At 36.5% G+C, this 12,108-nt stretch overlaps 1 protein-coding gene across 1 annotated transcript in view; it reads left to right on the top strand.

Annotated features, from left to right (window-relative positions):
• LOC106868376 (ribosomal protein S6 kinase-related protein) overlaps positions 1-12,108 on the top strand; it is a 23,943-nt gene that overhangs the window by 1,965 nt on the left and 9,870 nt on the right. Inside the window, exons 2-10 of the mRNA XM_014913601.2 lie at positions 3,633-3,833; positions 6,282-6,365; positions 6,629-6,697; positions 7,704-7,776; positions 8,375-8,482; positions 9,044-9,084; positions 9,661-9,688; positions 10,815-10,904; positions 11,965-12,053. Coding sequence (XP_014769087.1) covers positions 3,633-3,833; positions 6,282-6,365; positions 6,629-6,697; positions 7,704-7,776; positions 8,375-8,482; positions 9,044-9,084; positions 9,661-9,688; positions 10,815-10,904; positions 11,965-12,053 — 783 coding nt within the window. The remainder of the gene's footprint in view (positions 1-3,632; positions 3,834-6,281; positions 6,366-6,628; positions 6,698-7,703; positions 7,777-8,374; positions 8,483-9,043; positions 9,085-9,660; positions 9,689-10,814; positions 10,905-11,964; positions 12,054-12,108) is intronic.

The following is a 12,108-nucleotide window of genomic DNA, read 5'->3' as shown; positions in this document are numbered from 1 at the left end:
ATATATATATATATATATATAGGACGAAATATATATATATATATTATTCAAAAGAATTCCAACTCTGTTTTTTATGTTTTATTTATATTCTTATGAAATTAATGTTGGATATAGAATGTGGAATATATAGTATATACTCTTTCACTCTTGTTTTCTGTTATTCTTGATCTCTCTCTCCCTCTCTCTCTCTCCTTCTCTCTCTCTCTCTCTCTCTCTCTCTCTCCCTCTCACCCTCTCACCCCAACTGTCTCCTCTACAACAAGACACCTGCTTTTGTCCTTCTGTCATACTCTAATCTCTCATCATCACCTGGCACGAAGCCACCGCCTCCAGTACTCCACCCTCTCAAAGGATCTTTGTCTTGCAAGTTACATGGTGACCTCGCTGGTGCTGTTGCCACACAAAAAGCACCCAGCCCACTCTGTAAAGGGGTTGGCATTTGGGAGGGCATCCAGCTGTAAAACGTCATGCCAAAGCAGACTTTACCAATACTGCTGGTCACGTAAAAAGCACCCACCCAGCTCTTTATTAAAAGTGGTTGGCATTAGGAGGGGCATCCAGCCATAAAAACCATGTCAAAACAGCCAGGCACTTATTCTATCAGTTTCTTTTGCCATGCAGTGGGACTGAACCCAAAACCGTGTGGTTGGGAAGCAAAATTCCAACAGCACAGCAATGCCTGTGCCTATTCAAATATGTTTTATTCAAATATATTTGTTATGAACTCAAAGCTAAACAAGAGTAGAGGAAAGAAAGGTTTTCCTTATCCCACCCTCTATCTTACAGTGATTTCCATTCAGACTGGTCAAGGTTACTTATACAGTCATAATACAGGTATTGCTTTGTTTATATACAGATTCCCTGCTGGCAAAGCTTTTTGTAATCAATGCATTTCTACTTAAAGATTTGTTTATTTTTATGTGGTCTTTATTAATTGCTCACTTAACCAACAGTTCTTTGTTACACCAGATTGCCCCCATTCCCTTACTTCTCCGACAACTTTTAAAGAGCTTTGATATCAGGGATTTAAATATTGTTGGCAAATAAGTTTATTTCCTTTGGTATTTAGGGGAAGATTATTGCCTTTCCTGCTGGTTAGCAACCAGTTAGCTGTTGATTCTGGTCTGTTTAAAGCAATTAATTAACCCTTTTGATCCCACACCACCTGAGATTGCCCCTGGCAGTTCAATCTTAACTCTTTAGCCTTCAGATTACTCTGTTAACCCGTTCAATACCAACCTACCTGAGCCCCTCTGATTCTAACTTTTATCTTTTACTTGTCTCGATCATTAGACTACGGCCATGCTGGGGCACCACCTTGAAGAATTTATAGTCGAATGTATTGACCCTAGTACTTTTAAAGGATAATTTTTTTTAAAGCTTGATACTTATTCTATCAATCATTTTTGCCAAACCACTATGTTCCAGAGACATAAACACACCAACAGCAGTTGCCAAGCTGTAGTGGGGGGACAAACACAAAGTCAAACACATAGATATAAACATATATATATATATATATATATATATATATATATTCTTTTACTTGTTTCAGTCAGTTGACTGTCGCCATGCTGGAACACCACCGTTAGTCAAACAAATCGACCTCAGGATTTATTCTTTGTAAGCCTAGTACTTATTCTATAGGTGTCTTTTGCCAAACTGCTAAGTTATGGAGACATAAACGCACCAGATTCTGTTGTCAAGTGATGTTGGTGGAGGGGACAAACACATACACGCAAACATATACACATATGTATATATATATATATATACGACGCGCTTCTTTCAGTTTCCTCTACCAAATTCACTTATAAGGCTTTGGTCAGCCAGAGGCTATAGTAGAAGACACTTGGCCAAGATGCCATGCAGTGGGACTGAACCTGGAACCATGTGGTTGGGAAGTAAGCTACTTACCACACAGCCAATCCAGGGCCTATATATATATATATATATATATATATATATAAAGGTTTTTTTTAGACTTTCTGCATTGGCAGAAGCTTTCTTATTTCCCCTTCTCCTCTTCTATAGAAATGTTATTCTTGGAGTAAAATGCCCATCCTCTCTAAATATTTACATTGCTAATTCTGGCAGTTAGTTATTGATAAAGCCCTTTCTGTTTCCCCATTATTGTCTCATCTATGTGTATACATTCAAGCACAGATGCAAATATAAACACATTAACACACACATATATATACATACATACTTTTTCTCTTTCTCTCTCCCCCCATAACATCTCTATCTACTTCTACCTGTTAGCAACAATCCTGTTGTATCACATTGCACTTATAGATTAGGCTGTTTTCTGCTGCAGTACATCTTAATCTTCTTCCACCTGTAAGTCTTGTGATTTGGTTTATTTTTACTTACCTGTGGCCTTCACTTGAGAAATTTGATAGTTTGGAAATGTTAAAATACCTTTTGCTATTTTCGCTACGTTGCTAGCAAACTGTTTAGTTCAGCACGTGCCCTGCTGTCTTAAGAAAATCATAATTTCAGCAGGTATGATTTTAGACCTGATAACTCAATTTTGTGTTTGTAGTAGATAGCAAACCTATGCTCTGAGACACTCCAGCTGTGATCATCCTGTCTGTTGAGGATGGTTTAGTTGCTATTTTTAGCAAGTTGAAGGACCATATAGAGGTTCCTCTATTGGCTCATAATTAGGTTTTTATTTATATAAATATTTATATATATATATATATATGTATGTAGGTGCATGTATGGCTGTGTAGTAAGAAGCTTGCATCCCAACCGCATGATTCCAGGTTCAGTTCCACTGTATGGTACCTTGGGCAAGTGACTTCTACTATAGCCTCGGGCTGACCAAACCCTCATGGATTTGATCAATGGAAACTGGAAGAAAACCATTGTATATGTATTGTGTCTGTGTTTGTCCCCCCCCCCTACCACTGTTTGACAACCAGAGTCAGTGTGTTTACATTCAGGTAACTTAGCAGTTTGGCAAATATTTATCAATGGAATAAGTACCAGGGGTTAATTCATTTGACTAAACATTCTTCAAGGTGGTGCCCCAGCATGGCTGTAGTCTAATGACTGAAACAGATCAAAAATACAAGAAGAAATATATAAATACACACACATACACATGCATATATTTAAATACACACACACACACACACATTTTTTTTTTTATCGAGGCATCATCCAGTTAGGTTGATTGCCTGGGCCAGCCTGACGACCTCTCTCCATCCCTCCCAATCTTCCTTTAATGTTTTTAGGTCTTCAACTTGGCATCCAACATCTTCTGCAAGCTTTTATGTATATATGTCTTCTGTGGTCTTCCATATGGTACCATGATTTGTTTTAAAAAGTTTATCTTATTAACCCTTTCGTTACTGTATTTATTTTGAGATGCTCTGTATTTCTTTCAATTACTTTAAATATAACAAAGAATTTAGTAAAATAACTTAGTTATCATTAAGCTAGTATTAGGAACATAAATTGTGACTAAGATTTGGTGGAAGATTTTAATTCAAAACTTATGAAAACAAGATATTTGTACTCAGAGCCAGAGCTGGTTTCAGCCAGGTTGGTAACGAAAGGGTTAAAGGAATTTCAAATTCAAAGCTGATCATTTTCTTTCTTCTTTTTACCCTCTGCAGTCTTTCTTGGTCGATTCTTTACTTGTGCGAAGTAAGTCGCGAAGTTCAGCACGACTGGCGAGACTAGCTTCAATTAATGATGTTCGAGATGGAAGCACCAACTCTAAGAAGGAAGCAACTCAGACACCCATTCCTCTGGCTGAGACTCTGTTCTTCCCAGAATTCTCTGTCCGTGGAGAGTTGGAAGACCAAAACTTTGAGGTAAGAAGTCACTTTAACCCATTAAGTCCCACTGTCCTATAAATAGGACATTAGATGAGAACATTAAATAAGCTATATCACATTGTCTCGGTGTCCTTGTGTGTATATGTATATGTGCATGTGTGAGAGAGAGAGAGAGGGACAGTGTATTTCCCCTCCCTTCTACTGACAATCAGCTAATTTGTCAAACTCTTGTCAAACCATCCCACCCATGCTGGCATGGAAGGCGGACGGTAAACAATGATGATGATGGTGGTGGAGACAAAGGTAGCCATTGTCCAACTTTGACCAAACATCATAGTTTTTGTTGCCTGTTACACCATAATGAACAGCCACGAATGTAAGCGTATATATTTTTACACCTAAGATCTATTGAACCGGAAAACAGTTGAATATAAACTTCTAACGACTGTTGGTAGAGAATGTAGGAAATAGTACTTAGTGTCAGTGTCACATTTATACACAACAATGATGAGTAACGCTTCAGAAGTCAGCAGGAGTTAGTCTGCTTTTATGAAGAAGAATTTCTTTCACTTTTAACTGGATTCAGCGAAGGAAAGCATGGTTGTTTGGCAAGAGGTGAAGGGTTTGTTCTCTGTAGCTCCCTCTGAACCTCTGCAGTTGTTCTTGGTGTGTATCTACTTTAATGCTAACGAAAGCACAGGAACTTCAAGGTCATTTGAGATGATGTTCATCATAGACGCAGGTGTGGCTGTGCGGTGAGAAGCTTCCTTCCCAACCACATGGTTCCAGGTTCAGTCCCACTGCGTGGCAACCTTGGGCAAGTGTCTTCTACTATAGCCTCGGGCAGACCAAAGCCTTGTGAAGGGATTTGGTAGATGGAAACTGAAAGAAGCCCGTCGTATATATGTGTATATATGTTTGTGTGTCTGTGTTTGTCCCCTCCAACATTGCTTGACAACCGATGCTGGTGTGTTTACGTCCCCGTAACTTAGCGGTTCGGCAAAAGAGACCGATAGAATAAGTACTAGGCTTCCAAAGAATAAGTCCTGGGGTTGATTTGCTCGACTAAAGGCAGTGCTCCAGCATGGCCACAGTCAAATGACTGAAACAAGTAAAAGAGAGAGAGTATTCACACATATGCAACATGCATAAACACATGCAACGCACATAGACAAAGATAACTTTAATTTAGATCACTTGAATACAGGAAGTGTTTGTATAATGGAACCAAAGGCGGTCTGAGCTGGTTTGGGATCAGAATGGTTAAAGTATTAATATTTAATGTTCTGCAGAGGTATACTAAAGAAATAAAACGTTTTATGTGCATACTAACCCAATTTGTGCAACTATGGTTATGATGTTTGGTTATAAAGTTGGACAACGGTTCTGTTGCCTCCTTCACAAAATTATAAAACCTCATACTGTCTACAGTAATATCTAAGATTGCTACAAGTCCATACATTCCCCAGGAAGATAATTAGTTATATTGACCCCCACCACCACCACCAAAACATGTCTATCCAGGCTGGCCCAAAAGTAGGTTTATAGTTACCACGTAGGCACTTTAGATTTCTTTTAAAACATTTTATTACATTTAAATTTCTATCTTACAATTAACTAAATTAGCATAGAATAATGGTTTCATATTTTTTTCTATAATTAAGATCTAAACTGTTAGTGGCTGTGTGGTAAGTAGCTTGCTTACGAACCACATGGTTCCGGGTTCAGTCCCACTGCGTGGCACCTTGGGCAAGTGTCTTCCGCTATAGCCTCTGGCCGACCAAAGCCTTGTGAGTGGATTTGGTAGACAGAAACTGAAAGGAGCCCGTCGTATATATGTATATATATATAGACAAATATAGATGATGTATATCAATTCAATTTGGATATTAACCTTGTAGATGATGCATAAACATATATATATGATATACAGAAACATATGTGACATATAGATAGATGATGTGTAGACACAATGATGACATATGGACTTTATATACTCATATAGATTATATATGGATGATATATGACATAAATGCAAAAAGATAATGTATAAACATATATCAGTGATATTCAACTATGTATACATGGTATATAAGCAGGTAGGTGATATATAGACACCCATATTGATGGTGTATAGATACACACACACATATATATATATATATATATATATATATATATATATATGGTGTATAGACTCATAGATGTTATTTAGATACACATAAAGGATGTATAAACACATGAAATGTTGACATACCTTTATGTATGTGATGTATAGACACATAGATGGGGGGAGAAAAAGCACATTGACAATGAATGATAAGTGAAAAAGTGTTAATAGTTTGTTTGTTTTTTTTTGCGTTAGGGTGGGGGTTAATTTTTGTAAAATATAAAAAAACGATGCTAAAGGAAGAGTAATGGTAATTTTATTTTAAAATCTATTTCTGATATAAACATTCAGATTTGTTTATTTTATCACTTCAGTTGATGTCCGTTATTGCCAAAGGAGCTTATGGGAATGTCTTGAAAGTTCACAGAGATGATGAAAAGCAGTTCTATGCTGTTAAGGTCAGTATTTGCAACCCGCTTTATGGATTTTTCTGTTTCAGTTGATGCAAAGTGACTATTGTGGGACTGAACCCAAAACCACATAGTTGCAAAGCAAGCATCACAACCACACAGCCATGCTGTAGAGAAAACTTCACTTTCTTTTCAGTCATTAACTTTTCAATCGATGTTGAGTCAAAAATGTTTTCCAATAATGTGTGAGTGTGTGAGTGTGTGTGTGTGTAGCCAATATAGTCCTACATTGTCATTGTGTTATTTTGCAGGTGCTGGAAAAGCGACAGATCATTCTTGAAAATGCTGTTCAACAGTGTAAAGATGAAGCCTGCATTCAGGTACAAACATCTGTTTTTAAGTATTTAGTCGGACATTATTTGCATCCAGTCTTCCATGCTTGCGTCTCCAACACAACATCTTACCACTTGTTGTATTCTTCTGTCATCTCCTTTCTGAGGGTCAGCATCCTGGGATCTGCATACCTCACCAATTTTTTTTTCCTTGGTCTTTCTTTTCCATAGTCCCCTTCCATTTCAATCTCCTGACACTTCTTTACCCAACTTTTACCATCCACACACATTACATATCCATATCAATGCAGTTGTCTCCTTAGTGTACAATATCTGATTCCTGTACTTGTATTCCCTGGCATATACCGTATTTTAATGTGTATAAGAAACCCCCTAATTTGTGGGATTTAAAACTTGGAAAAATGGTTTTGTAAGGGATTATAATACTATCCATGTATAAAAAAACTCCCATATTTTTTTAACTTAATTTTTGACGAAACATGGTTCTTTATACATGTTAAAATACAGTAAACTGAAATTTTCAGACCAAAATTTATTGCAAAAAAAAATCAAGTGGGTTTATACATCAAGGTAACTTCGGAGGATTAGAAATTCCATGTGAAATGCTGCAGGATTTGGAAAAATAATGGCAATATTTGTATAGTTACTCTATATACTGCATCAATGTTTATGCCAGAAAATACAAAGCTCATTATACATCCAACATTGCATGTTTACTTCATTTCTCTCCAGTCCTCTTGCATCCTCTTCATTCAAAGCCCATGTTTCCTCTAACATGCAGCATTGTACTTCGTAAGCACAATGTTGATAAAAGATGCCCCTGTCAAATACTGGGGTTGATTACAACTGCACTCCTCTTTAAAAATATGTGGCTTTCTGCCTGTTAGAAAGCAGTATTGTAAAGACCTTGATCTGAAATTTTTTTTATCTCTGTATCCTTTTAAGGTCAATTACTGCTTTCCTAAGAAAGCTAAGAAAGTCTTGTTTCTCCTGTTAATCAAACTTCAAGTAATCTAAAAATGTTCTTTTGTAGTCGATGCTGGGTCACCATCCATTTATTGTGAAAGTCTTAGAGTTTTGGCAATCTCGAAGCTATCTTTATATAGGTAAGTTCCATTTTCTGCAAATATATATATAGTTAAAGTAATTTTACTAAATTCTAGATAATTTAAACCTTTAGCGTTTAAATCTGCCATATCTGGCCCTAATATTCTACTTGTTTTATTCAGTCTGATCAGATGTAGCTGCTCACACCAACCTTACAATATCATTCTAAAAATTAAGAGCTACTTCGTCAAAATCTCAAAGCTATGGGATAATGCGTGATTAATTCAAAACAATAAATAAGCATTATTTTTGATAGAATAATGTAAAAACTAAAGGATTAACCCTTTGGCATTCAATCCTGCCATATCTAGCCCAAATATTCGACTTGTTTTATGTTCAAAATAAAGAGATCTGGCCTCTCACCTCAACCTTACATTATCAATCTAAAAATTAACTGTTACCTCATACAAACTCTCAGGGTTACAAAACAATGCATTATTAATTCAAAATAATGTGAATAAATAAGCATTGCTTTTGGCAAAATAATGTAAATGCTAAAGTCTTAAACAAAAGCAGAAGTATAATTGCTAAAAAGTTAATGTGATCATTTGCCATGTTTTTTTTAAATCTTTTTTTTTTTTTTTTTTTTCTTGTCAGTTCTTACTTACGTTCCATATGGAGATATGTTCACGCTGTGGAGCTATCATGGATATTTCCCTGAGGAACTTGTTCGCTATCATATAGCAGAATTAGCCGTAGTTCTGAGTAAGTATAAATTGTTTCAGAACTCTTGTAGTTCTCCTAAAATATTTCAAAATTTGGTGTTCTAAGTATTCTGGCTTTCAAGCTTTTAGTCTTCTGATCTTTAGGTCATTTGAAATTCTGCCTTTCCCATTTGGCCCTCATAAATTTAGTCTGATGATCCAACTCAAACTAAAGATTCTCTTTACCCTGGATCATTTCTAATACAGAATCACTTCTCTCTTAGATGTTGATGATGATAAAAAAAAAAAGTGAACTTTAATCCTTTTGTTACCAACCTGGCCAAAACTGGTTCTGGCTCTGAGTACAAATATCTTGTTTTCATAAGATTTGAATTAAAATCTTCCTTAGTCACAATTTATGTTCCTAACACCAGCTGAATGATGACTAAGTTATTTTACTAAATTCTTTTTTATATTTAACATAATTGAAAGAAACACAGAGCATCTCAAAATAAATACAGTAACAAAAGGGTTATGTTTTAAACTAGTACTCTATAAAATTTCAAAAAGTCAAAAACTTTATTATACAAAAATATTTCTTTTCCATATTTTTTAATTCTAGGCTATCTTCATAAATCTGGAGTTATTTATAGAGATATGAAAGTAAGTAACTGAAAATCTTTAAATCCATTCCCACTTTTTTTTTTTTTTTCACCAACAAAAACAAAAACATTAGGATTTCTGTCACTGAATCTTCAGAGCAAGTTTCTTTCTTGTAATTTGTCTTTCTGTAACTTAAAGGTACATCTTGAAACATCTTCACTGCCATTTTCCTTATTTTACAACTGGGTAACTATATATCGCCTTACAGCAAGACACCTGTTCCTGTCTCTCTGACATACTTAGGCCTCTTGTCACCTGGCACAAAGCCACCTCCTTCAATAATACTCCCCGACTTAGTTGAGGCTGGAGGCACATGGCTTAGTGATCAGGGTGTTGAATTTGTAGCGAGACATATTAGCACTATTTTGTTGTGGTAGCATAGCACAGTCGTGCTTTGCCCAAAACATCCAATCACTGCTAGCCGCGGAAGGATACACATAACCCAGCAGTGAAGCTCTAGTTTTGAAAGGCAACAATCGGTTCCTGAGGAAAGTACTGCATTGTTTCTTAACATGAATTATGTAAACCTTCTCCTAATAAATATCCATTGTTAATATGTTTCTCTCTTATTTGTAGATGGAGAATATACTTTTTGACTATGACGGTAAGTACCACAAGATAAATATTTCTGAATTATTATATATCACAGCATCATGAAATTTGGTCTTAGTTATTAACTAAGACCAAATGTGAATTAATTCAAGAGAACTTACCAACCACCAAGTTTTTGATTTGATTCTAGTCTTCATTAATATTCCAAGATGATAAATGAAAGCTAAACCCAAATGTATTTATAGCTAATCTCTGTTAATCTTACACCCTATGTGTGAACCAAGGATTTAACAATTTTCATATAAATGCCTGCAAGGTTAGACAATTGCATGCATCTTAGTCTTCACAGCGTTGATTTTCATTCCTGTTGAGCTGCACACATCAACAAACCTATCAAACCTAACAGGCATACTCAAGGTCTCATCCCCCAACAATCGTCCCAGGAATAAGTGGGCAAAGATGATTGAGATAAGCTGACTAACTGTGACACGGAACAACCAAAATGTTAAGGAAATACAACCTTTTCTATTTGCTCATCACTCTACTGTTGAAAAAAGCCCAGTTTTTTGAAGATGAAGCCTACTAGATATTTCTGTAGTAAAGAATACAAAACTATTTTTATGTGATTAAAAGCCTATTATTTATTACAGTTAAATGATGAAGTTGTTAATGATTTTCCTTTTACCTGGAATAATAGTTTCTAGCAATTTTAAACATGTTTTAAACTGGTACAGGAGTGGCTGTGTGGTAAGAAGCTTGCTTCCCAACCACATGGTTCTGGGTTCAGTCCCACTACGTGGCACCTTGGGCAAGTGTCTTCCACTATAGCCTCGGGCCGACCAAAGCCTTGTGAGTGGATTTGGTAGACAGAAACTGAAAGAAACCCCGTCATATATATATGTATATGTACGTATATATTTTGTGTATGTCAGTGTTTGTCCTCCCACCATCACTTGACAACTGATGTTGATGTGTTTATGTCCCTGTAACTTAACAGTTTGGCAAAAGAGACTGATAGAATAAGTACCGGGCTTGCAAAGAATAAGTCCTGGGGTCAATTTGTTCAACTAGAGGCGGTGCTCCAGCATGGCCACCGTCAAATGACTGAAACAAAAGAATAAAAGAATGTTTACAACGTTACACTTTTCAATCTCAAATATTAGCCTTTAACATTTCAGGTCATATCCAGGTCACCGACTTTGGCTTAGCTAAATGGCTACACATTGGAGAGAAGACTCGGACAGTATGTGGGACTTTACAGTATATGGGTAAGTAGTAACATTATATTAATTAATAAATAAGACAGCGAGCTGGCAGAATCGTTAGCCTGCCGGGTAAAATGCTTAGCGACATTTCATCCGTTGCTGTGTTCTGAGTTCAAGTTCCACTGAGGTCAGCTTTGCCTTTCATCCTTTCGAGGTTGGTAAAATAAGTACCAGCTGAGCACTGGGGTTGATGTAATTGACTTCCCCTTCCCCTAAAATTGCTGGCCTTGTGCCACAATTTGAAACCAATATTACATTAGTATATGGTGCACAAGTAATATCTCTTGTTTGTAATGGAGACTTGACTTAGATCATCATCATCATTGTCGTTTAACGTCCGCTCTCCATGCTAGCATGGGTTGGACGATTTGACTAAGGACTGGTGAACCAGATAACTACACCAGGCTCCAATCTGATTTGGCATGCGGTTATAATGTGTAATGCTCATGATCTGGGTGTTTGTAAGATGAATTGTTGATGTTAGTAAACATTGCTCTCCTTCACTCCGCTGGCAAAAATGTGTATTCCTGCAACAGACCGGTGGCCCATCCAGTAGGTATATACGCCAGAAAATCCATAGATACTGGCCCCATGGGTCTATATGACTCAAGAAGGAGCTTTCCTGTATCTTTTCTCTTCCTAAATCTCTTTAGTTGCAAGAGATTTACTTCATTGTGTATGACTACTTTCACTTTCTCTTTCTCTATTTTCACTTTCTCTTTCTCTCTCATTTCTTTATACTCTTTCATTCCCTATTATTTCTTTCCTCTCTCTCATCATCATCATCATTTTAATATCTTCTTTTCTGTGCTGGTGCCACGTAAAAATGTACCCAGCACACTCTGTTAAGTGGTTGGCATTAGGAAAGGCTTCCAGCCATAGAAACCAAGCCAAAACAAACAACTGGAGCTTGGTGCAGCTCTCCAACTTGCTAGCTCCAGTCAAACCACCCAACCCATGCCAGCATGAAAGACAGATGTTAAATATTCAACTGCATAATTAGCAGTTCTATTTAACTGCGCAATTAACAGTTACATTCATTATCTTAATTTTTTTTTTTTAGCTCCTGAAGTTTTGTCAGTCATGCCATATGGCCATACAGCAGATTGGTGGTCACTTGGAGTTCTAATGTACACAATGCTTATTGGGGAGGTAAGTTATGAAATTGAATGTTTTTGGTGGGGTTTTTTTTTTTTTTTTGCTTTCT

Source organism: Octopus bimaculoides, chromosome 26 (genome assembly GCF_001194135.2).
Source record: "Octopus bimaculoides isolate UCB-OBI-ISO-001 chromosome 26, ASM119413v2, whole genome shotgun sequence".
Taxonomy (NCBI): Eukaryota; Metazoa; Mollusca; class Cephalopoda; order Octopoda; family Octopodidae; genus Octopus; species Octopus bimaculoides.
This window is presented reverse-complemented; position numbering and strand designations above follow the sequence as displayed.